Here is a 23,091-nt window from a genome sequence, read left to right as displayed (position 1 = left end):
TCATTAAAGTGTTACCATGAGAACAATAAACATTGGATATTTTATAGCCAAACACCTATATCTGTTTATGTAGTAGGTGAATTACCTTTGCTTCCAGATAATTACTCCATTCCTTCATCAAATTCACATGCTGAACAGCTGAGCTAGCCTCATGTGCTTTAATCTGTTGGTTTGTTCCCTGCAAGGCCCAAGGCAGCAGAAAGAAAAAACACAACGCTTTTAGAACTTGAGAAAAAGAAATGGGAAACAAGAAATAGGAACGAGAAAATGCAAGCAAATAATGTTTCTTCTTTGTAGTTAACATTTGTTTCAGTTCAGCATTACTGTAACCAGATTGATGACTATTCCCATGCTAACTATTAGTTATAATAGTTGACTAGGAAAACCAGATAAATGGATGTACTTTTCCATCTATATTAATATATTTTAGAGGCTTTCAAGCATTTACTTGATTGGCACAAACAAAAGTTGAGGACAGACTTCAGAAATGCTACAATCTGATTGGCTGCAATCAGTTACAAGAAATATGTATGTTATTACATTACCCCTTACAAGGCTAATCAGTATACAGGTATCTGCTATTACTCTTCTAGTAAGGATTCACACCTGGCTAGTAATAGCCAAGAAAATACAATTAAATTATTTTATATAAGGTTAAAAAATCCATTTCATTCCAGGCTTAGAAAGGACAAGAAAATGAGTTGTGGCAAAGGACAAGAAAACATTGTATAGAGTAGTGATGTGTGGGCCGGCCAGATACCTGCGGGAACCATGGGTTTACCCGCGGGTCGGGCGGGTTCGGGCCGACCTCGCACCCCCCTTTTTTGGTCGCAGGTGGGTTAAGTTCTTCTGACTTCTCTCCCACCAGCGACCTTACAAATGCCAGCTTCCTGCTTGCATGTATAACATGAATATCTTTGACTTTCACAACAGTTTCGTTGTTGCGTAGTCTTATTAGAAACTGTTTTTCCAGCAAAAACTATGTTTTCGTGTATTTATTCCGTTTGGACAGGCCAAGGATGTAGTAATCCTCTGTATTTGTTTAAAATGGGTACAGAATACAACTGCTATGGTGTCGGTTATACTGACCTTAAAAGTGCACCCATAACGTTTGAAGCTACAGGTACTTGGGGCATTTACACATTCCAACAGATGTGCATTTAACTGCAATAGGAGAAAAAGAAAAGAAAGTAAAAACAAAAAATCTAGAACATTGAATAATACAACACATATGCATTCAGCTAAATATGAAAGTGCACGCATCTCTCTAGTAACAATATACATACAACCATTAGTTACAGAAGTGATAACAGAGCAATAGTGATCCTCTCCCAGCATGGCCAGGCATGGATGTTGGCATTCCTTTTAGGCATGCAGTAAGTTCTATTATCTAGCAGTAAATTCTATTATCTTTCCATTCAGTGTCTACATTTCCTATGGTACGGAAACACACATATTCTTAAACTGTCCTTGGGCCTCACCAACAGTTTCTCAGATATCCATACAGCAGTAAAGGTTTCAGTAGCACACCATTGAAAAAATAGTGGACAACAGCACAAATTTCCAATAAAATAAAGTATTTTTTTGTTCAGCTTAAAACATATGCAAGGCCAGGGCTTTACACATTTCAGGCACTTCTGCCCTTTAGTCATAGTCACAGCTGGTAGAAGCTAATGGGTGCTCACATTTTCTTTTCAGTAGCACAGAAATATGTGTCCGACTTACTCATGTATTTAGTAGGACTGAACCCCCAATTCAGAGGAATGAATTCAGCCTAATACCGAACCAGCCTATGATTATATGTTTGTAACACGAAATGCGTAAGGCAGAGGACATGATAAGTCTTTTCTACTTGATCTTAACCATCTGTTGGAAGATTGCCTTCATTTGAGTGCCTGCACCAGATTTTTTCACGGTTGTCCGCTCCCCATGCTGAGGGCTCAGGGCGGTGCACCTGGGCCACTTCCTAAATGTGGTGAGTAAATACTTCCCTTCATGGAGACCCCCTCCTTTATTTAATCATAATACTGAACCAAATCAGAGCCCTTGGTAATGATTGAAATTGGTGGCGTACAGGCGGAAAGTGCCAAACAGATACTAAGCAAATTTTTACAGCTGTATAGGTTTTGGCTTTGATTCAGCCAGGCTCTTGAATTAGGCCGAAAGCTGCTAGAAAAGGTTTGAATTTGTCAAATCCCAAACCAGGATTCCGTGCATCCCTAGTGTTTAGCGATCTATCTGTGAGTGGATATCCAGAGGGCATGCCTTTTTTGAGTACCTTTCTTTTAGAGTATGAAAATGTAATTCTTGTTTCTACAAAATATGGTTCAAAAAATGGTGTAAAATAAAAGAAACTTAAAATCAGGGTATATGAAATTGAGGTTTCACTGGAATTGTTTTATTTAATGCTTAAATGTTTTTAGTAGACTGGTGATCCCAATTATTGTGAAAAACAGGTCCAAAGCATTCTGGATAATAAATCTCACATCTGTATATATTAAAAAATGTCCAATTTCTCTGGGTGACCAACTCATCTGGCTTTGAGTACTTTCATTTAGATTGCTATGTTTTCATGTTTTCCTCACTCAAAGGTAAAAGGTGAGAGAATGTAGTCACTGGGGGATGCCTAAAAAATTGGCAGCTCCCGGTGTTTTTGTTTCATTCTCCTTTAAATATTTACAGTTCTAAAGCTATCAGTGAATCTACTGGCATAAACCCCATTTGTCTAGCTAATACTGGTCACCCCATTATGTTTTAATTCAAACTGTTGTTGATCTGAGCTATTATGTTAAAAGAATCTGCATTACTCACACATCAATGAACCAGGGGTACTCTAAATTTGTAGTTTTTACATTAAAGGGATCATGATTATGGAGCAATGTGCTACAGTGCAGAAAATGCACCTGCAAGTTAGCTTTGGTTCCTTGGAATAACAAAATCAGATGGGATACCATATTCAGTTAATTTGTATTTGTTTATCCTATACAGTATTAATGAACATTTCAAACTGTTTTAAACAGGAGGCCAAGAACATATCATCACATAAAGAATCAGTTATGGAGAAGGGAACTGCTCCTGGTAATTTTGCTTTGCTTATTTTAGACTCCTGGTGCTGCCATTATGCCTGTGGCCAATGCACGTTCCATAAGAAAATGTGGTAGCCATCTTTGTTAGTTTTATAGCAATGCCCAAATTAAGATCCTGGGGATCTAACACTTACTAGATATACTGTAGCTAAGATCAGGGGTCTCCAACTTTTTTTTACCTGTGAGCCACATTCAAATGTAAAAAGAGTTGGGGAGCAACACAAGCATGATTGAAGTCGCTGGAGACTCTCATATAAGGGCTGTGATTGGCTATTTTGTAGTCCCTACAGTAGTGTTTCGGAAGCAAAGAGACTCTCATATAAGGGCTGTGATTGGCTATTTTGTAGTCCCTATGTGGAGTCATAACCCCAGGACTCTTTGTAGTTAAGTTGTAAGATGACAATGATCAAGATTGCAGGTGTAGGAAAACATGGCCAAAGTGCAGACTTTTACTTCACTGGATATACAGAGAAGGTACCTAATCGGATGAAAGGCTATTAGATATTGCCAGTAAGCAGACATTCCCAAAACTAGGTGTTGCAGCTCAACAATGGATGGAAGGTTGGACTTTGTTTTTTTTCTTGTATGATGGCACAAAACTGAATACAAAATATGGCTATGCACAAATCCATTGTTGTCATACAAGCATCTTACCTCACTTCGCAAAAGGCTTTTCACGCTACACATATGAGGGCAAGCTATTACAACAGACGGGCAATCCACTTCTTCATGTTTCTGATAAGGACACAAATTGGACAGTCAGAGATATTCTAATAGCAGAGGTATATATGTAACACAAGAATATGAAATAAAAGATGTAGAGAAATGAGTGAAACAAATCATTTTTTGATAAAGACAATCAATTGAATACCCTTAAACCAGTAATAACTGTAAGCAGTATAGCCAATCACATATACATTTTAGATGTAGATATTAATGTTCAAGATAATTGTCTAATAACTTCTATATCCTCGTTATACCTGTGTAAATTCTAATTCATACATTTATAATAGATTATGTTACAATATGCCATACCACCCTAAGTTTGCTGCATGGCCACCTCCTGTTTTAAGTTTTTAAAGTGTTTTGAAGTTCCATGACCTGGAACTTAAGCCTCGTGCTTTTATATGGTCATGGAACTCCTCGGTGACTTATAATATCATTATATTTTACAATAGGGGGTACTTTATTCACTATAATACACAAGTTTTAGAGAGTCATGTGGAAAAAAATGACATCACTACTCACTGTTTATAACTAATGACATCACTAGTCATCGTTTATAAGGATATCATTTACAAGATATTCATGGCTTTTGTGTATTATAAAAATATAATGTAGTGTTGCCCTGCACTGGTAAAACTACTGTTTGCTTCCGAAACACTACTATTGTATGTGTATATATACAGTATAAGCTGCTGTTTATCAAAGGAGAAAAGGCTCAGGTTATACAGCAGATAAGATCTGTAGAACATAATGGTGTTATCCGTTATCCACTATTTAACCTGTGCCATATAGCCTTTTTTCAATTTGCTACACAGTAGCTTGTTTATATGAACTATAGTAGTGTTTATGAAGCAAACACAGCAGTTTTACCAGTCCAGGGCAACACAACATTGTATTTTCATTACTTTAAAACACTTTAATTTTTTGGTATTACTGTTCCTTTAAGATATTAGTGTGTTTGCTCACATAAAACAGAACTAGCAATTTCTAACATTTGCTGTAATTGCATTTCATACTTCCACACTCGGTATTAAGTGATAATCACCATAAAGCTGCTAAACTCAAAACACTGCTTTTCAACATCTGCTAATATCCATTCCACGGTTGAACATTTTCTTTCAAATTTCTGTGAACATCTCTGCTGATTGCTATGGCTAGATGAGTTGGTTTTGAGTATATAAAATAGAACAGTTATGTTCATAGCTTATGAATTATAATGATATACAGCAATATGTATTGCTTTTTAAGGGTTTTCAGTTTTTTTTATCATTCATATTTATGGTGGTTTGGCCAGTTGCTAGTAGATGTACATTTTTAATGTGTGTATTAAATATATAGTTGTACAGTTTTGGTATAGCTTTATCAAGTAGATGCTATAAACGAAGCATATGGGGGCTATATGCTAAGGATCTGGAGGAGAGTAAAGCTCGCCATATACAGACCGACTGAGTCGGCAGCTTATTGCCCATGCGTGGGGCCCTCTGACGGGCTTTCCCTATCGATATCTGTTCGAAAGTCGGGCAGATGTCAATCGGGCAGGGTTAAAAATCCCATCGGATCGCGGCCACATCTTTTCGTTGATACGGTCCTCTAGGGCCCGATATCGTCCACCTCAATGTGGGCATATCTGGGAGAGATCTGTTTGCCGCTACGTGTATGGCCACATATGGATTTATGACTCACCTGCATTTCTACCAATGGGACCTGGTTTCTGCAGAATTTACATGGAGTTTCTCTGTATTTGCATGTCTTCTCTATATGGTCACTTAAATCCTTTCTAATTACTTTTTCTTTACAGTCAGCGCGAGGACAAGAAAGTTCTTCAAACTGGCAGTCACTTTTTAGGTGTATCTGAAACATGAGACAAAGCACAAATATTTTGTTAATAATTTTCTTATGGAACATCTTAGGAAATCTACTTCAAAACACCTGGCCTCCTACACTGCCAATGTTTGTTTTGCAATCACATGATGGCGCCACAGATCAACCTATGAAAAATTTAGGCTCATTTTATAAAACACACATTGGTTGGAAGAGGTAGCCTGTTTACTCATAAACTAAGTAGCCACAAAAAGCCCAGGAGAGTAAAACAAATTTATATTTTATAATCAAGTTTGGGCAGTACCCTGCTTACCTCTATGGGTTGTATTTGTACATTATATGTAAATCAGAAGAGGATGTAAAATTGACCCTGTTTTGCAAGTTATATTCAAAGAATTTGTCAAAAAAACAACAAAAAACTATTTTCCTTTTCCAAGAAATACCAGCACACTATGTATATCTGCTTTATAGATATGGTAACTTTCCTTGCTGTATGGTAAAGGGACAAGAGTTTTTGCAGTCCACAAATGGGGCTTTTGCCGTTAGCCTTTTAGTCCAGGTGTATTGCACATAGGTGTGTCTCCATACACCTTGTTGTTGCAGAGACTCTAAGTCATATGCAAGAACTTCCTAACATCAGAAACCTGTTTGCAATGCTGTACTGTATAGATTTGTCAACTCCCATGTGTTTATATCCCAGCAAAACTTTCACATATCAGCAATAAAGAAAAACACATTTTCCAATCTAGCTTAGGCAAGTTGTATATAGATCCATTATGCACTGTACGAAAAAGAGCGGCTCTTGGGCCCAAAAGACAGCTGCAATATCATCAGCTATACACATGCATAGCCATTTTCCATTATTCAGAACTGCAGGAATATGGAAATCTTTTGCATCTGCCAACAAATGACATTTTCAAACAAAGATATGATATCTCATCAGCAATCCAAGAAGATGGCAGTATGGTCTGTTAAAACTTAATAATTTTGGGAACCCCCCCTCCGAATTACACGTGCAGCACGTGTGAGGAGAAAAATAATAGCTTATTATATGGCACTGAACATACATGCACAAACCTTTAGCCTCCCGATACAAAATGACTGGGATTTAGAGGATGCTAATTACAGCACAACAATTATATATATATATATATATATATATATATATATATATATATATATATATATATATATATATATATATATATATATATATATATATATATATATATATATATATATATATATATATATATATATTGAGATTTAAGAGTGTTGCTCAAAGTTCTGTGCCCTGTATAAAAGCAGTTAACATGCAGCCATATACATTTATATGTTCACAAAACTCCTAAGCAGGCTCATTTATCAACAAAGGGCAAATTTGCACCTGGGCAATAACCCACAGATAGTGATTATCTTTTCTCAGGCAGCTGCGGTGCAAATTTGTTGATAAATGAGCCAGCTCAGGAGTTTTGTGAGAATATAAATGTATAAGGCTCATAATAATACAAAACATCAAAGCACCAAATAGAAGTTATTAATTCCATTTGCCAACAATAAGACCATATATTGCATGTTAATTATGTCCATAGCCTCATGTGCGTAAATATATCTTGCTTTTTAAACCTAATTGGGAAAAGGTTCATTAAAACATATTTATCTGGTATATCTACAGGCATCTGAACCAAATCGAACATGCAAGTACTGTACTCTCTATAGAGCACAATTAAAGAAACCAAACAAAATGAATTATGTTACCGATTTTAAAGTGTATTACCGATTGCCGCAGAATACTTTCCGTTCCAATTCTCAACAGATGTCATTAGTGAGACGTTGCGTAACTTGCTGGTGCTAAATAAATAAATGATGGTGACGACCGAGTCTATTCCCTCTAATGAAGATTCAGCAGAGTATATGTAATAAGCTATTATACAGGTGCAAAGTAAGGCATTGTTATAAGTCTCGTTTGTAGCTCTGCTTAGTGCTTCAATCGGAAAAGTCCGGCAAAAGTTGATAATCCACGTCACAAAGATATCTGCTTTGCACCAGTTGCCCAGTCTAATGGCTATCAACATCAATTCCCTCTTGAGGAAAAAGTAGGCTATAACTATTAGTTACTGTCTGAGGTTCTGGCTACAAACACCTAATCCAGTGCCAACTCTGTGAATGGAGATATTGCTTGTTAGGCATTCTGTTTCCACAGAGTAAGCCTGATAGTGTTTCTGAAATGTCTATATCCATTAATAGCTGTCTGTATGCCTTGTACTAGAACAATTTTAAGGGTAAACTTTACACCAAATTAAAATGTGGTACTACCCTTATACACCACGTTAAAACAAAGGTAATCACAAACATCAGCACTTAATATGCATCGTACAATCTCATTTCTATATCATTAGCACATGAATAAACATAAGCAAAGATCAGAGTCCGTATTATATATCATATCATTTACCAGTATGTTTTTGGGGTGTGGTAGGAAGTCAAGCAACCAGGGGAAACCCTTGCAAACAACCCACAGACTCTATGCCAATAGTGCTCATCAGTGAAATATACTTGGCATCAATGTTACCTGACTTCAAAATATTAGGTGTGTGACTGGGATTCAGATGTTTATCTCTTCTAAACTGACGTCTATAAACTCTGTTTTGTTACTGCCACTTCTCTCACCCCTTCCCTCTTCTTACTAGTTGATGGTTTTTACATTTAGTTCCTACCTTGGTATGGTAATTCTGAGACCAAGCTTTGCTATGCTAAATTCAACAAATTAAACCTATCCAGCTTAATTCTTCATGGTTTGAGGTTGTAACCTACTGATTGGCTCTTTAGCTAATAGTTTTATAGGTTTTTTTTCCCTTCATAGTCTATATTCATCAGTTCCATCTCCTTTGTCAACAGCTACTGAGGGTATGGAATTCCAGCTGGGCTTCTGGAGAAGAAATACTAGAGTGAAGCTCCAGATTTACAGTTTCCCTTAAATTAGATTATCCAGCAGGTGGTACACTACTGCAAACCTATACATGTCTGGTTGTTGAACCAGTATCTCCTAACAAGGCCAGGCTTTACTTATTATTTTAAGTTACATTTTTTCTTTTTCTTGGAATTTGGCTCAACATTATGGCTGCAAGTAGAAGGCCGTCAGATGCAGATCTTGCAACTACAAAAGCTTTCAAATTCAGCATCTCCCATAAAAGGCTGATGCTTTGTGTTTCAGCAGAGGGAAATGGTAACACTTCCTTCATAATAGGATATTAAAGGGCAAAACCAGGTAATGAAATATACCACAAGTATTGACTCAAAAATCAAAATGTTCACCATATTCTCAGACATACTGTTTTCTTTTGTTTAACTTTTGTTCATTTTTTATAGGGCTTTCTGGTTAAAGTTCTGAAAATGTTTTATGCAAGACTCTAATCAACCCAATTTATCTCCATATTTTTGAGCACTGTCACCAGGGGTGATGGCAACAAAAAGATAACTGTTTTCTTCCACTGCAGAATTACAGGGCAGATAACTTCTGCTATTAAACTAAAATTCCAATAACCCATTGACTGCTCTCTGCTGTCATGGGATGCTAGGTCTTTTAGTATAAAAAAGTAGAGGTCACCAGCTGGGTTTTATAGGTGAAATATAGACATTTGGCTTTGGCCAGATGTACAGGTTAAACTACTATTGAAATACCATGTGCCAGAGAACTAGTGTTATGATTTGTCTGTTAACCTGACTTCAGAACTGCTGTATTCACACTAGATAGTAGACTAGATAGTATATGTTTTGGGGGGAAAAAAATGATGTGATGATTATGTATAACCATCCATGTAAAACCAGTAAACATTATCTCAGTTCAATTTGTCCTGTACTGTTGTGGCTGGTAGAGAAATACCAAAGAAGCACAGTTTCATGGTATTTTTCTGTAAGGGCAATGGCACAGAATTGTCACCTGTGGGTAAATCTTCGTTACCATAGGCAATATATCTCCCGAAAAAGACCTTCCATATGGTAATGTCCAGTCTACCTATTTTGGTGTGCTACCACCATTATTGTGGACATGATCTTGTGGTAACATGGGTGTGGTTTAAAGTGGTGTGGTTTAAAAAACAGGGAGTGGTCATTACTGGCTTCCATTATCGGCCCTCCACCATGTAGGCCAGAAAAATTCTGGCCCTCGGTACCACAGAAGTTGGACAGCACTGATCTAGTGGCTTTATTAGGCTACAATAGAGCTTGTTTCCACAGTGACGGTTCAAGAGGCGATTTGTCAGTGGGTGACTAAATATCCCATTATCTCTATGTGTTTCTCTACCCTTAGGTGGTGGCAATCGGGGAGATTAGTCGCCCAGCGACAAATCTTCTCTACTGAGGGCGACTAATCTCCCCAAATGCCTTCCCGTCGACAAGAATATGAATTGCCGGCGGATGGCATACGACTCGCTTCGCCTCACAAGGAAACTTTAATTTAAGGGGGGTCACCTCAACACCCAAATAAAATATAATTGCCAATTCAGAGTAAGGCAAACAAGCATTTTTGGCATTTAAGTGTCTACAAATCTGAGCTTACCAAGAGATTTCCAAGCGTGATTAGCTCCTTGCAACCTCTGTTTTCATTTCTGCAGAACATTTGAAGGGCCAGGACTTCCCTCCTGCAGCAGTTATCCTTAAACACCTGTAATGGAAATGCAATTTTAGCATAAACAAAATTAATTTTGCTTAGTTTGAAGTACAATAAAGGAAATTTTAAACAAAATGTTTAAAAAAGCCACAGGAATGCATATATGAAAACAGGCCCTGATTCTAGTTCCCAATATCATGTTATTGAGGATCAGAAATATGTTAGTCAGAGCTTCTAAGCAACAACATGCAGATCCAGCAAGAAATTTCTGTACAAATCAAAGTGGGTTGTTTTGTCAATGTGGAGCTATTAATTGCCAGAGCTCTTGTACCCTGTACATAACCAACATAGTTGGCATGTATACAACTGTATTCAAAAAATCCTGTTGCATTAGGAGGATAGCTCAGCTTTAAATTAGCTTTCAGCATGTTACAAAAATGTCCTGTTTTTAGCAACTTTTGAATTAGTCTTCATTTTGTATTTTTAAAAGTGAAATTATAACAGGTCTTCAAATATATTTCACAAAACAGCACAGTACAACACTGTTTTATATAGATTGTAGGGCTTTTTGGCTCCTTTCAGCCCTTCTCACCATAACCAGATTTGGTTCCTCATTTTACTACTCTCCAAGTCCTACCTCTCAGAAGCCATGTTCCAATATCTTGTACTGATGAGATCTAACAAGATCGAAACAGGCTGTCTGCAAGTTTGGATATATGGCTCTGAACCATTAGGCTGTATCTGTGCTATAAACCAGCAGTTCTGGATGCATAGTTGGCCAAAGGGACACAAAGTAGTGATTTGCATGTCTCTGCCCATGATGCCTTATGGGAGAATCAAAACTCTCCTTTTTGGTATCTAGTGCTGTGTGTATGGCATGAGACAAGTAAATACCTTCTGATTCCAGAAGGCATCACTTTGCATACAATTGCTAGCTAAGGGTTTTTTCTTCTCACCATAACCAGATTTGGTTCCTCATTTTGTTTTATATAGATAAACCATTTACAAAAAAATATAAATAGGATAATCCTAAATAGATAATTTTCATTTTAAATACTAAAGGCCTGGCGCAATGAATTAACTGTGATATCACACATACACCAAGTACAAAAAAAATCTAACAAAATAACTGCCTTTTGCACAAATTCTGCATGTAAAGAGACAGGTGATTTTAATAGAGTGAGCTCTAATACATCTTCTAGGCAAAAGGAGCCCCTCTAAAAGATATATTGGATCATTCATCTGACACCCAACTCCTGAATGAAGACCGAATGAGATGAAACAGATGTTGAGAGAGGAATAGTGAAGATAAACTTGATTATTTCAGAAACGGTACAGAATTTTTAATTTGTTGTATTAGAAAGCTTCTTATTTAAGTAAACTGAAGCTAATATTAATTTTCATTTTCACAATAGTTCCCCTTTAAGACACTCCAACCTTTATTATTTTTTTTTTAAGGTTTTCAGTATAATTAAGAAATGGTGCCAGATCCCGACTGCATTGAGGAAGGTATACTGTATCTGAAACTTTCCTATCTGGGGAAAAGGTACCACTGTTTTTTATTATTCCTATCTTTGTGTTTTTATCACTTTGTTTTTTTATTAGATGGGTATACACTATGTCTGTTCAGGTCACAATGAGTAATGGATTGCTACATTTCTGAAAGATGAAGTAATGGGCTATAATGGATTAAGAGACTATTGAACTGAATTGGACTCATCGTTTTATTTGCACTTGTTATACTTAATTGGTTAAGGTGTGTGGTACCCTCCTACTCAGGAGGGGTTAAATAGTTTGTACATTGTATCACCAGACAGGTCTGAAAAAGTGCAAGAAAAAAGGTTCGGCAGCCTCTGCCTGTGTGTGGGGGTTCCCGATGGGTCCTCCCGATCTATATCAGGCCAATAATTTGCCAGATATCAATCAGTCAAGTTTGATTTTTTCGGCTAGTCGATGTGGTCCTGTGACCCCTCGGTGCCCATTCCACAGGGCCGAATGTTGTATTCACCCAATATCGCCCAGCCGTTAGTCGGCATATCCGATTAAGATCAGCTCGCCAAACGAGCGGATCATTATTGTATGGCCACCTTAAGCCCGAAACATTGCCTGGTCTGACCTAAAAAATTAAATATTTCACTTTTTGCAATAAAGAGGTGCTGCAGCGGTAAAAAATTTTTTTAGTTTGTTATAGAATGGCCACTTCTAAGCAATTTTCCAGTTGGTCTTCTGACTCTTTCCAGTTTTCAAATGGGGGTGACTGACCCCATGTAAAAACAAATGCTCTGTAATTCTACACATGCATTGTTATTGCTACTTTGTATAACTCATCTTTCTACTCAGGCCCTCTCCTATTAATATTCCAGTATCTTATTCAAATCAATGCATGGTTGCTAGGGTAATTTGGACCCTAGGAACCAGATGGCTAAAACTGCAAACCGTAGAGCTGCTGAATAAAAAGCTAAATAACTCAAATAATAAAAAATGAAAACCAATGGCAAATCGCTCAGAATATCACTCTGCATCATACTAAAAGTTAATTTAAAGGTGAACAACCCCTTTAAGCCATTAAAAAAAAATATGGTATACACTAGTAATTTGGCAACTTCTTGGGAGATTTACCTAGGGCCTTTCTCAAAGATTAGAAAACAAGTAGAGACATTTTGAAATACCTTAGGTACGGAAAGCCCTTTCCTCTCATTCTTTAGGGTACTTACAGTCACGCAGAGTATGACCCATTGAGCTTGTGTTAGTTAAGTTTCAACAGAAAGGCATTGTAAACATGCATCCTGTTTCATGCTTGGGACTTTCCAGGGCTTCTCAACTTGCTAATTCAGTGAAACAAACAAGGGCTGACCTCTGCAACAAAGCTTAAGGCACTCCCCAAACCTCTCTATGTTTACTTAATACATATTCCTCATCTTCCAACATTAGCGCAAATGGGACATGGCCTTTGTGTAGTCAGCTGTGTCATTCATTTTTTTTCACCTCTCCCTCAGATTTTCCCATGCATCCTTCATTACTTTACTCTTCAACATCAGGCCCAAACAGTTACATAAGCTACCTGTCTATTGGTATCTTTCTTATAGTCCCCATACTTCCTCTCTGTTGGAGACTGTACCAGTCTTCTGTTTCAGTGCACCTTCAATGATGTGCCACAACACACATCTCACTGCATTTGGCAATATTGAATACTATTCTGTCTATTACCATGCCACAACTATATCATATGTGCTCAGTTGATTCATCCCTTGACTTAGATTCCATAGCAGCCTAAATTAGTACAATACTAAATCCATACGGATAAATGTGGGCCTTTCAGCGATAAGAAAACGTTTTTCCATTGCACTTTTAGTAGAACAATATTACTACAATAAAGGAGTTAGTTAAACCATATGGACCATGGCACAAATGGAAGCTTGAATCCCCATAGCCACTGATCATGTACGACATGAGACATAGAGAAGAGACAAATAAAAAAAATAAAAAAAAGAGCGTAACTTAAAGGGAAAACCCACCCTATGTGATGTGTGAAGTTGACCCAAAACCCATGAGTCGGCGAGTTTGGGTTGGGTGCGGGTCAGACTGGGGAAGTATACTCTTCCTCTACTTTTAAAGACCCCCCCCCTGTCTTGGAATAATAGATGCAGATTAAGGTTTGTGGGTTAGGGTTAAGTGAGATGTCTGTTTTTCCTGAGCCACAGATCACCACACCCTACCAAAACATAGAGCTAAAGTTGGAGGGCCAATAATGGAAGCCAGCATTGACCACTCCCTATTTTCAAATGACACCAGCTTTAAACACCACCCATTTTAAAACATGGATATCACTCCAATGTAAAACAAGTTTATGATGTCATATTAAGACATGCCCTTAAATCCTCATCCTCCCCTGTGGATAACACAGCACATGATTAAACACCTTAGGGACCCCATAAAAGTACTTCCAAGTGCACCTCCAACAGGCACACACAGGGAGCATAGGGTAGGTAAAGCTTATACAAAGGTAAGCAGTCACAGCAGGCAGACTTTCATGTGTGGTGGCCACACAAGGGGGGGGGGTTGTGGGCCGCGAGTTTGACAGCACTGCTTTAAATAATCAGTACAAAATAAAGGTATGCCTATTGCACATCTTACATTTAAATGTCCATTGAGGGTGCAGTTGCTACTGAAAAGCACTGATGACCTCTGTAACTGCAATTCATATAGCAACTGTGTTGCAGTGAATGTGTGAGCACGTGCAAAACTCTCTGTGCTTAACTAGTTTTATGTACTCTTTATCTAAACTTAGAGCTTAGAGCCCAGGCTATCAAATTTGTGGAGCTAACTCCTTCAAGAAGGCACCAAAAAGCAAAAAAAAAAGGGGCTCAGTCTGCAAGCAAACTATAGCGTAATTTTGTGAGAGTGTTCATTTTCATACTTCGATATAATTGGAACAATATAGTGTTTCCATTAGAATCTGTCTGTTCTCCCTTTGCTTTGTGGATATTGGAAAAGTAGGCTTGAAATAGGATTACCATAAATACAAAAGAATGATCAGTTAGAGTTATATTTGCACAGCAGGTATTGAACTGGCAGTCTGGGTGGGAGGAATGGAAAAAGGAATATTATGGCAAGTTTCATAAACAAAATATTGCAAAAAAAGATAGTGAAGAGGATAGTGATATAACCACAGATTTCAATAGCCTATTCAGTACAAACAGTAAAGTGCATTGCTTAAAGAAAACGTCAGAATAAAAAAAATTATTTTACTTCATTATCAATTTATTTTGTTATTAAAAAGCAAAATCTAGACTCAGGAGACACTTTGATTACTGTGACCCCGGCTGGCTTTTGGTGTCTTTGGATGAGAGATACTGACTGGGTGGAATGACTACTTGTTCTTATGACAAGATAAACAGACCTGCATATTTATAGTGCTAGGTGCCGGACATCATAGACGACTCCTACAAGAAACAACCGCTATGGTGCCATAATTTAAGCACCTCTTTTAAAATCAAACTGTAAAGAAATCCATTGTTTTAGAAAACGATAGTTGTTCTTCCAGAAGGTGAACTGTAATTTTAATACTTTAATATTGCATTTTATTTTAAATGTATAGTATAATACATGATCATAGGTGTGGGCTGGCCAGCTGAAGGACAGCAAGGGGAATGTGACCATCCAGCCTACCCAAAAGCTCCACAAAATTCTTTATATAACATCATGATTCTGCCTGCCAGCATCTCTTTCCTGCACTTGCATGAGCAGCGTCTGATGCACAAGTCTAAGTACTTTGCAATCTGCTGTTGGAGCAGATATTCAATAGCTCACAATAAAGTGCAGGTTGCTTGGTTAGGTATGCTTTTGCTTAGTTTAATTGGCAATTACTAATTGGCATGTCAAACTTTATAAAACTATTACTCATAAATGCAACAATCCCAGCCAAAGTCAAGAACAAATCTTTGTACCTCTGGCTTGCTATGGAGACAAATAAGGTTATGCCTGGCAGTCCAGTAGCAGGCAGGTCTGGACTGGGAGCCAGAATAGGCCCAGGCATTCCAAGTACAGAGAGTTCCCCACCAGCCCACTAAAGAGTGACTTTCTATGGCATCTTATGGCAGCCCCTCTTGCATTTGCCAGAACCTACAGATTGCCGGCCCAGGCCTGGTAGCAGGTGTAAGTGATGCCCATCATTTAAGGGGTGGCATTTAGGTATCCCACTGCACACTTCTTGCTTGTATGTCACTAATAAGGTGCAAGCAAAAAAGTGCATGAATGCCTACGGAAAGCTTTAAAGGGATACTGTCATGGGAAAATATTTTTTTTCCAAAATGAATCAGTTAATAGTGCTGCTCCAACAGAATTCTGCACTGAAATTTATTTTTCAAAAGAGCAAACAGATTTTTTTATATTCAATTTTGAAATCTGACATGGGGCTAGACATTTTGTCAGTTTCCCAGCTGCCCCAAGTCATCTGATAAACATCAATCACTCTTTACTGTTGTACTGCAAGTTAGAGAGATATCACCCCCTCCCTTTTCCCCCCCAGCAGCCAAACAAAAGAACAATGGGAAGGTAACCAGATAACAGCTCCCTAACACAAGATAACAGCTGCCTGGTAGATCTAAGAACAACACTGAATAGTAAAAACCCATGTCTCACTGAGACACATTCAGTTACATTGAGAAGGAAAAACAGCAGCCTGCCAGAAAGTATTTCTCTCCTAAAGTGCAGGCACAATTCACATGACCAGGGGCAGCTGGGAAATTGACAAAATGTCTAGCCCCATGTCAGATTTCAAAATTGAATATAAAAAAATCTGTTTGCTCTTTTGAGAAATGGATTTCAGTGCAGAATTCTGCTGGAGTAGCACTATTAACTGATGCGTTTTGAAAAAAACATGTTTTCTGATGACAGGATCCCTTTAAGTAAAAGACTATGAAGATTTTCATTCATCCAGGTCATGGTATATCTAGTATAGGTCAATCTAAAAACAACTGGACTTGCTGAGTAATCAATGAAGACGTTTCACTACTCATCCGAGCAGCTTCTTCAGTTCAACTGACTGGTGTGTCTTATAAACTCTTCCACTAATCCATTTACAATGGCACATTGTAACTCTTCAAAGAGGTGACATCTGAAGAAATTCACAGAGGTGTTGATTCTGTGTAGTTGTGATAGGATTATCCAATGTGTCATGCAACTCCTAGATACAGGTGTTACTTGTGAGAGTTGCATGAATGGATGTTTGAAGTGTTCTGAATCCGCTGGGGAACAGATGTTAGAACAGCATTGTATGTAGCAGACATACTTTAAGTAAAAGTTTGCCTTGCGTCACAGAGTGCTGTACTCTGCACCTAATGTTGAATGTGCCAATACAGCTGCAATGCACAGAAAACGCCTTTACTACATCTGGAATTTCTGGAAGCAATGTCTTGTATAGTGCTTTCCTCTATGAGTAGTAAATAAGCCCTGTTATCTACTTAAAAAGAAAAACACATTATTTATTTCTTGTGTTTAATAAATGAATAGTGCTTTTCAGATTGTAAAAGAACCAAAAAGATCATCCTCTATACAATCCAAGTTTGTAACCAAATACTGTGATGCTGCTTTGATGTTAACATCAATGTAATTAATAAATAAAAGTAGATAAGTCAAAGTAACCTGAGGAGCACCATTAATAATGCCGGGCTTCATTCCCCTGCCTTCTATCCTGCAGACAGATTCCAATTCCATTATAAACCTGGTAGCTGAATTTTCACTATAAAGGCAACCTCCTACATAATACCATCGCCAAACCTAGCCTTGTGAATTGGAGCAAAAAAAATATTAAAAAAAAGACAGCAGGTGACAGCTTTTGGACAGGTCTAGTGTCATAGACCATGAAAACTAATTTGTACACAACCAACAGCTAGTTGACAATCTATCTTTAGTAGCATTTATAAGCAAGTCTGACCTGACCCTTCATTGTATGCCTTCCCAATGCTGTTTAGCCTATGCAGGGAATCAGTAAAATTATTTGTCCCTTGCAAAGCCAGACTGCTACTGCTGACTACAACAATTATTTCTGCTTATTATGATTATATTGGGTTCTCGATGTAAAAACTGATAAGTTATAACATGCCATTGTGTTGTTTTTTGAGGAAGGGAAAAAAAACGTGCTTATTCATGACTAAATAAGTAACTAAATAAGACTAAGTAATACAGCTTAAAGGAAAAATAATTGAATGAAAAAAAATTATAGCAAACGTTGTACAGAAGCAGCTCCATAATTTTTTAGGGTAATGGCACATAATTCTGTGATTCTCTAATGCACTCTGACCCTCCTTCATTTGTATACACTGACAGGCACTGCGTCACATACATTTAAGTGGATATGCAGTGATAAGCAAAATGTGAAAGTATTTTCAATATCCGTTTGTCTACACACACTGGCCGAGGCTGTGTGTGTGTGTGTGTGAAACAAAGAAGTGGATAGGAGTGCATTGGTTTTGGTGTAGAAAACACAGGCAGAGGGAAGCCGATGCACAGCTCCATGTGCCTTTGGCTTTGTGGCCAAAAATCTAGCAGTGTATATACAGTAGTGGTCAACCAAAATTGTAAGGTTTTAATTAACTAGAGGAGTGAGAATGATTTAAAAAAAAAAAAAAAAAAAAAGGCTAAGAAAAGCAGATAAAACAATTACAGTACAAACTGTGAAATTAAGAAAATAATTTGGCCTGTCCATTTTGATATCAAGGCGACTTCTGAATTATAAGCAGTATTCAAACATTACTTACCTTATCCTTAGTGATGATATCTTCACAGGCTATGCATTGTGAGTTAGCCGAACTGAGGACAATGGCAAAATATATTTAATTAGATAAGTGAAAGGCCAGAAAATTATATATTGTAACTAGCAGTATCCAGCAGGTACAGGTTCAAAATGAAAATAAAAGTGTGTTTTTAACTGACTAAAAGAGCAATAATAATAAAACAGTACCTTGTACTTGATCCCTACTAAGATATAATTAATCCTTATTGGAAGCAAAACCAGCCTATTGGGTTTATTTAATGTTTAAATTCATTTCTAGTAGACTTAAGGCATGAAGACCCAAATTACGGAAAGATCCGTTATCCGGCAAACCCCAGGTCCCGAGCATTCTGGATAACAGGTCCCATACCTGTATTGCCTATCTGACTATATCAATGGTTGACTGTTACTACTATTTGTCGGATATAACTTCCATAAGATTGGCGTCTGTCAGTTAATGGCCAGAACATAGTCTGATTTGTTCTTTTTTACTACTTTATTTAATATGAATGGTTAGTTGTAGGTTGGGAGATTGCAACAAACAATTGTGGATTGGACGTAAGGATAAAAATCTGCATGTCTATGGCCAGCTCTACTCCCACAAAATGACACAGAAAATGTGTTAGTGCTGCCATACTGTCTGTCATCATCCTTGAGAAGAGTCTGGCATCCCTATGCCAGTGGAATAGGCCACAAGTTTTTCATCACTTTGCAGGTGTCATGCAAATATAAAACACTGTATATATAGGTTAGAGAGCACATTGTACAGTTAAGTAATACTTGGTTGCTCTGTTTCAAATATATATATATATATATATATATATATATATATATATATATATATATATATATATATAAACACACACAAAAATACATATATATACTACTCAACACTACAAATGAATTAATCACAAAGCTTGCTCTGATGTAGGAGGGTTTTTTCTGTCAAATGAATCTTAGGCAAACTGTTAGACGAAGCAGAATGTTACTGTACGTACATACATTTTTCCTTTGAATAGCATAGCACTGCAAGAATGAACGAACATCTCTATAAATAAAATCTACTGCAAGCCCTCCAGAAGACAAAAGCTATGGAAACAGAGTAGCTTGGCAGACAACATAAATGGCAAAAAGAGAAGCACAAGATATTTATATACTACAGATTACTTAAACATTCAAAACCACACTGTTCTGAACATTCAAGAAAAATACAAGCCCCCCCCCCTCCATTAAAGTCACATCCTTGGATGTGAAGATAAGTCGGCATGAATACATATGGCTACAGGTGCTTTTATAAATGCTGCCAGGATTTATTTTTAGCAATACAATACCCTGAAATCCTATTAGGAAACAACATGCGTCCTACCCATTTATATTATTTTATACCGGTCATTTATTAAGGGACAAAGTGAAGCTACTTTTGCCTCTGTGTGCCTAAATTTAGTCCTGCATAAAATTCACAATACAAATGCTTGAATGGAAAAACAGGAACATAATACATTGCTCTCTGAATAAAAGAAAATACAAGACAAACCTTAGTACTGCATTCATACAAGTTTCACAGAATCTGTGGCCACACTCTGTCTGTCTGGGGTTACACAGTACCAAGCGGCATTTTTCACATTTGTATTTCTCCTCTACAGGTTTTAAAAACCTTTCCTTGTAGCCTCCCTGTTCCGGCACATAGATGGTTGTAGCAAGGCTGCGATCTGGGTTGCCTCTTTGTACAGATGCAGATGGATCGATCTTTTTGCCAGTATCCATGTTATAGCAGCTAGGTTCTGCCAAAACAAGATAATATAGATGTCAAACAAGAAGAAAAAAAGGGGAACACTGTACATTAAAAAAATAAAATAATCTCTCATTCGCTGGCAGCTTCAGTGAGGTTAATTCTGCATCAAGGAAATACTATATACAGTATGTCATTATCAGCCATTTTAAGCTCTAAAGTTTTGCTATAACGATCTTCTGACTCCATAAACCAGAGATGTTGCAGAAGCCTGCACATTTTCAAGAGGATGCTCTTTCCTTTATTTCAATGGGAAACAATCTGTCACATTAATTTCTGGAACAAGCTATGGGGCAACTAGTCGGTGCTGCTTGGCCTTTTTCTAAAGAGGACAAAATAATTGCTATGTTCTGTCTAGTTGTGCAATGGCAGCTATTCTTCCCATTACCCTTATTAATTTTTTACAACAAATTTAAACCAAATGGATGACCTGCAACATTAACGCATCATTACAACTATAAAACAAATAATGTCAATTTAGTAAGCATTCCCTTGCTGAAAGTGTAATTATTTTTATAGCACATTAAAAACAATAAGCTGTCACCAATGTATAATACATAAATAGGGCAACAAGAACAGCAGCCATAGAACAAACACAAGTACATTATCATGTGTACTGCTAAAGTTTAAATAAAAATGAGGTCTAGATACTGGAGGAACTATATAGGCATAGGGAACTGTAGGCTTGTTGTGGGATATATCTATCTTTCAGGCAACATTTTTGCCCAGAACACTGAACCACTAATTACAGTTTACCTTACCATTCAGTTATCTGCCTTCGTTAACTGGGGCACACTGTTTGATACTATAGGGCAAATTCACTAAGATTCGTAGTTGCGCCAGGCGTAACTTCGCCGCACTTCGCCAGGCGTAGTTTCACCAGCGCTCCGCAAATTCACTAAAATCCGAAGTTGCGCACAGGGGTAGCGTAAGGTTGCGAAGTTGCGCTAGCGTTGATTCGCTAAGCGAAGCAACGATAGCGATGGTTAATTTGCATACGGCGCCAAATTCAAATTTCAATGGAGGAATACGTACAATCACTACAAATGCCTGGGAAACCTTCAAAACATCAAATAAATTTTTTATTTTGCCCTACACATGTGCCCACTTTATAGTTAAGTTGCCATGAGTTAGGAAATGTAGGGGGGGAGGCCCAAAAAAATTTTCAATCTTTTTCAGCCTATCACCCATAATATAGAAAAAACGCCAGCGTTTTTTGGGACTTAGAAAAAATTTGAACTTTTTTTGAAGCAATCCCTATCTACTTTATTGCGCTTCACCTGGTCTGAGGTGGCGAAGGAAGTCTAGCGTAAAAGGTAGCGTTCAGTACACTGCGCGCGTTAGTGAATTTGCGTAGTTACGTCCGTAGCGAAAATTCGCCATGCATAAGGGTGCGAAGTAACACTAGCGAATTTACGCCAGCGTTCATTAGTGAATTTGCGAAGTAACGGAAATGCCCAAGGCTAGTGAATTGACGCTAGCGTTAGTCGATTCGGCGCTTAGTGAATTTGCCCCTATGTATGCTGTTGGAGAATATGGCATTAGAAAATTAGTTGTTTTTGACTTTTACTCTGATGTAGAAGTGGGAAATTGTGCTTAATACAGGAGAAAACTATGCTGAAATATTATAGGATAATAATATACCTGCACATACTATGAACAAACATAATGGGCCAAAGACATTATTTGCATTTAGGTAACCAACCCTTACTGCCTCCTTGGAAACAGATCATCTCATTAGAGGAAGGTTATGGGTGGAGTAGAATTGTCTACTAGAGATTCTGGTCTAGGTGGCACATAAGTGTGCAGAATGCATCTGGTGCAAGAATGCAATATACTGAATTTTGGGATAAATACTACATGGCGGGTAATCCTTCTAAAGAGTCATATACTAGATCCAGCGAGAAGGATAAAGGGCTTTCAACCAGTTTGCTCCCAAGACACACAGACTGAAATATGTAATCACTATTAATTATGTATTTTAGAGGGGAATTAACCTATGTGGATTCTGGAAAAGTGCAGAGGGGCCACTATAAGATGCCATAGACTGGCACTATTTAGTGGGCTGGTGGAGGGTTGTTTGGGCTTAAAATGCCATGGCCTAGTTTGACTGCCACTCCAGACCTGTCCTATTTTTAATTATTATAGTTGTTATTTAAAGGAGAAGTAAAGTAGTAACAACAAGATCTGTATCAGTCTGTCATAATATAATTACTAATATATGCCCACATACGCCCCTGGTCATGTGACTTGTGCCTGCACTTTAGTAGAGAAATGCTTTCTGGCAGGCTGCTGTTTTTCCTTCTTAATGTAACTGAATGTGTCTCAGTGAGACATGGGTTTTTACTATTGAGTGTTGTTCTTAGATCTACCAGGCAGCTGTTATCTTGTGTTAGGGAGCTGTTATCTGGTTACCTTCCCATTGTTCTTTTGTTTGGCTGCTGGGGGGGAATAGGGAGGGGGGTGATATCACTCCAACTTGCAGTACAGCAGTAAAGAGTGATTGAAGTTTATCAGAGCACAAGTCACATGACTTGGGGCAGCTGGGAAATTGACAAAATGTCTAGCCCCATGTCAGATTTCAAAATTGAATATAAAAAAATCTGTTTGCTCTTTTGAGAAATGGATTTCAGTGCAGAACTCTGCTGGAGCAGCACTATTAACTGATTCATTTTGAAAAAAAATTATTTCCCATGACAGTATCCCTTTAAGCACAAACATACTGTAATATTATTTCGCTGTATTTATCCAAAAAAAGGGACGCATTTTACATTTGGAAGCTTCAAAG

At 37.6% G+C, this 23,091-nt stretch overlaps 1 protein-coding gene across 2 annotated transcripts in view; it reads right to left on the bottom strand.

Annotated features, from left to right (window-relative positions):
* traf3.L (TNF receptor associated factor 3 L homeolog) overlaps positions 1 to 23,091 on the bottom strand; it is a 92,901-nt gene that overhangs the window by 17,691 nt on the left and 52,119 nt on the right. For both annotated transcript variants that reach the window (XM_041573077.1, XM_018230573.2), the window contains exons 2-8: positions 20,049 to 20,295; positions 18,501 to 18,552; positions 10,192 to 10,296; positions 5,496 to 5,663; positions 3,741 to 3,821; positions 1,090 to 1,164; positions 86 to 178 (exon numbers count right to left, since the gene is read on the bottom strand). In XM_041573077.1, coding sequence (XP_041429011.1) covers positions 86 to 178; positions 1,090 to 1,164; positions 3,741 to 3,821; positions 5,496 to 5,663; positions 10,192 to 10,296; positions 18,501 to 18,552; positions 20,049 to 20,278 — 804 coding nt within the window. In that variant the 5' untranslated portion in view covers positions 20,279 to 20,295. The remainder of the gene's footprint in view (positions 1 to 85; positions 179 to 1,089; positions 1,165 to 3,740; positions 3,822 to 5,495; positions 5,664 to 10,191; positions 10,297 to 18,500; positions 18,553 to 20,048; positions 20,296 to 23,091) is intronic.

The sequence above is a fragment of the Xenopus laevis genome, chromosome 8L (assembly GCF_017654675.1).
Source record: "Xenopus laevis strain J_2021 chromosome 8L, Xenopus_laevis_v10.1, whole genome shotgun sequence".
Taxonomy (NCBI): Eukaryota; Metazoa; Chordata; class Amphibia; order Anura; family Pipidae; genus Xenopus; species Xenopus laevis.
This window is presented reverse-complemented; position numbering and strand designations above follow the sequence as displayed.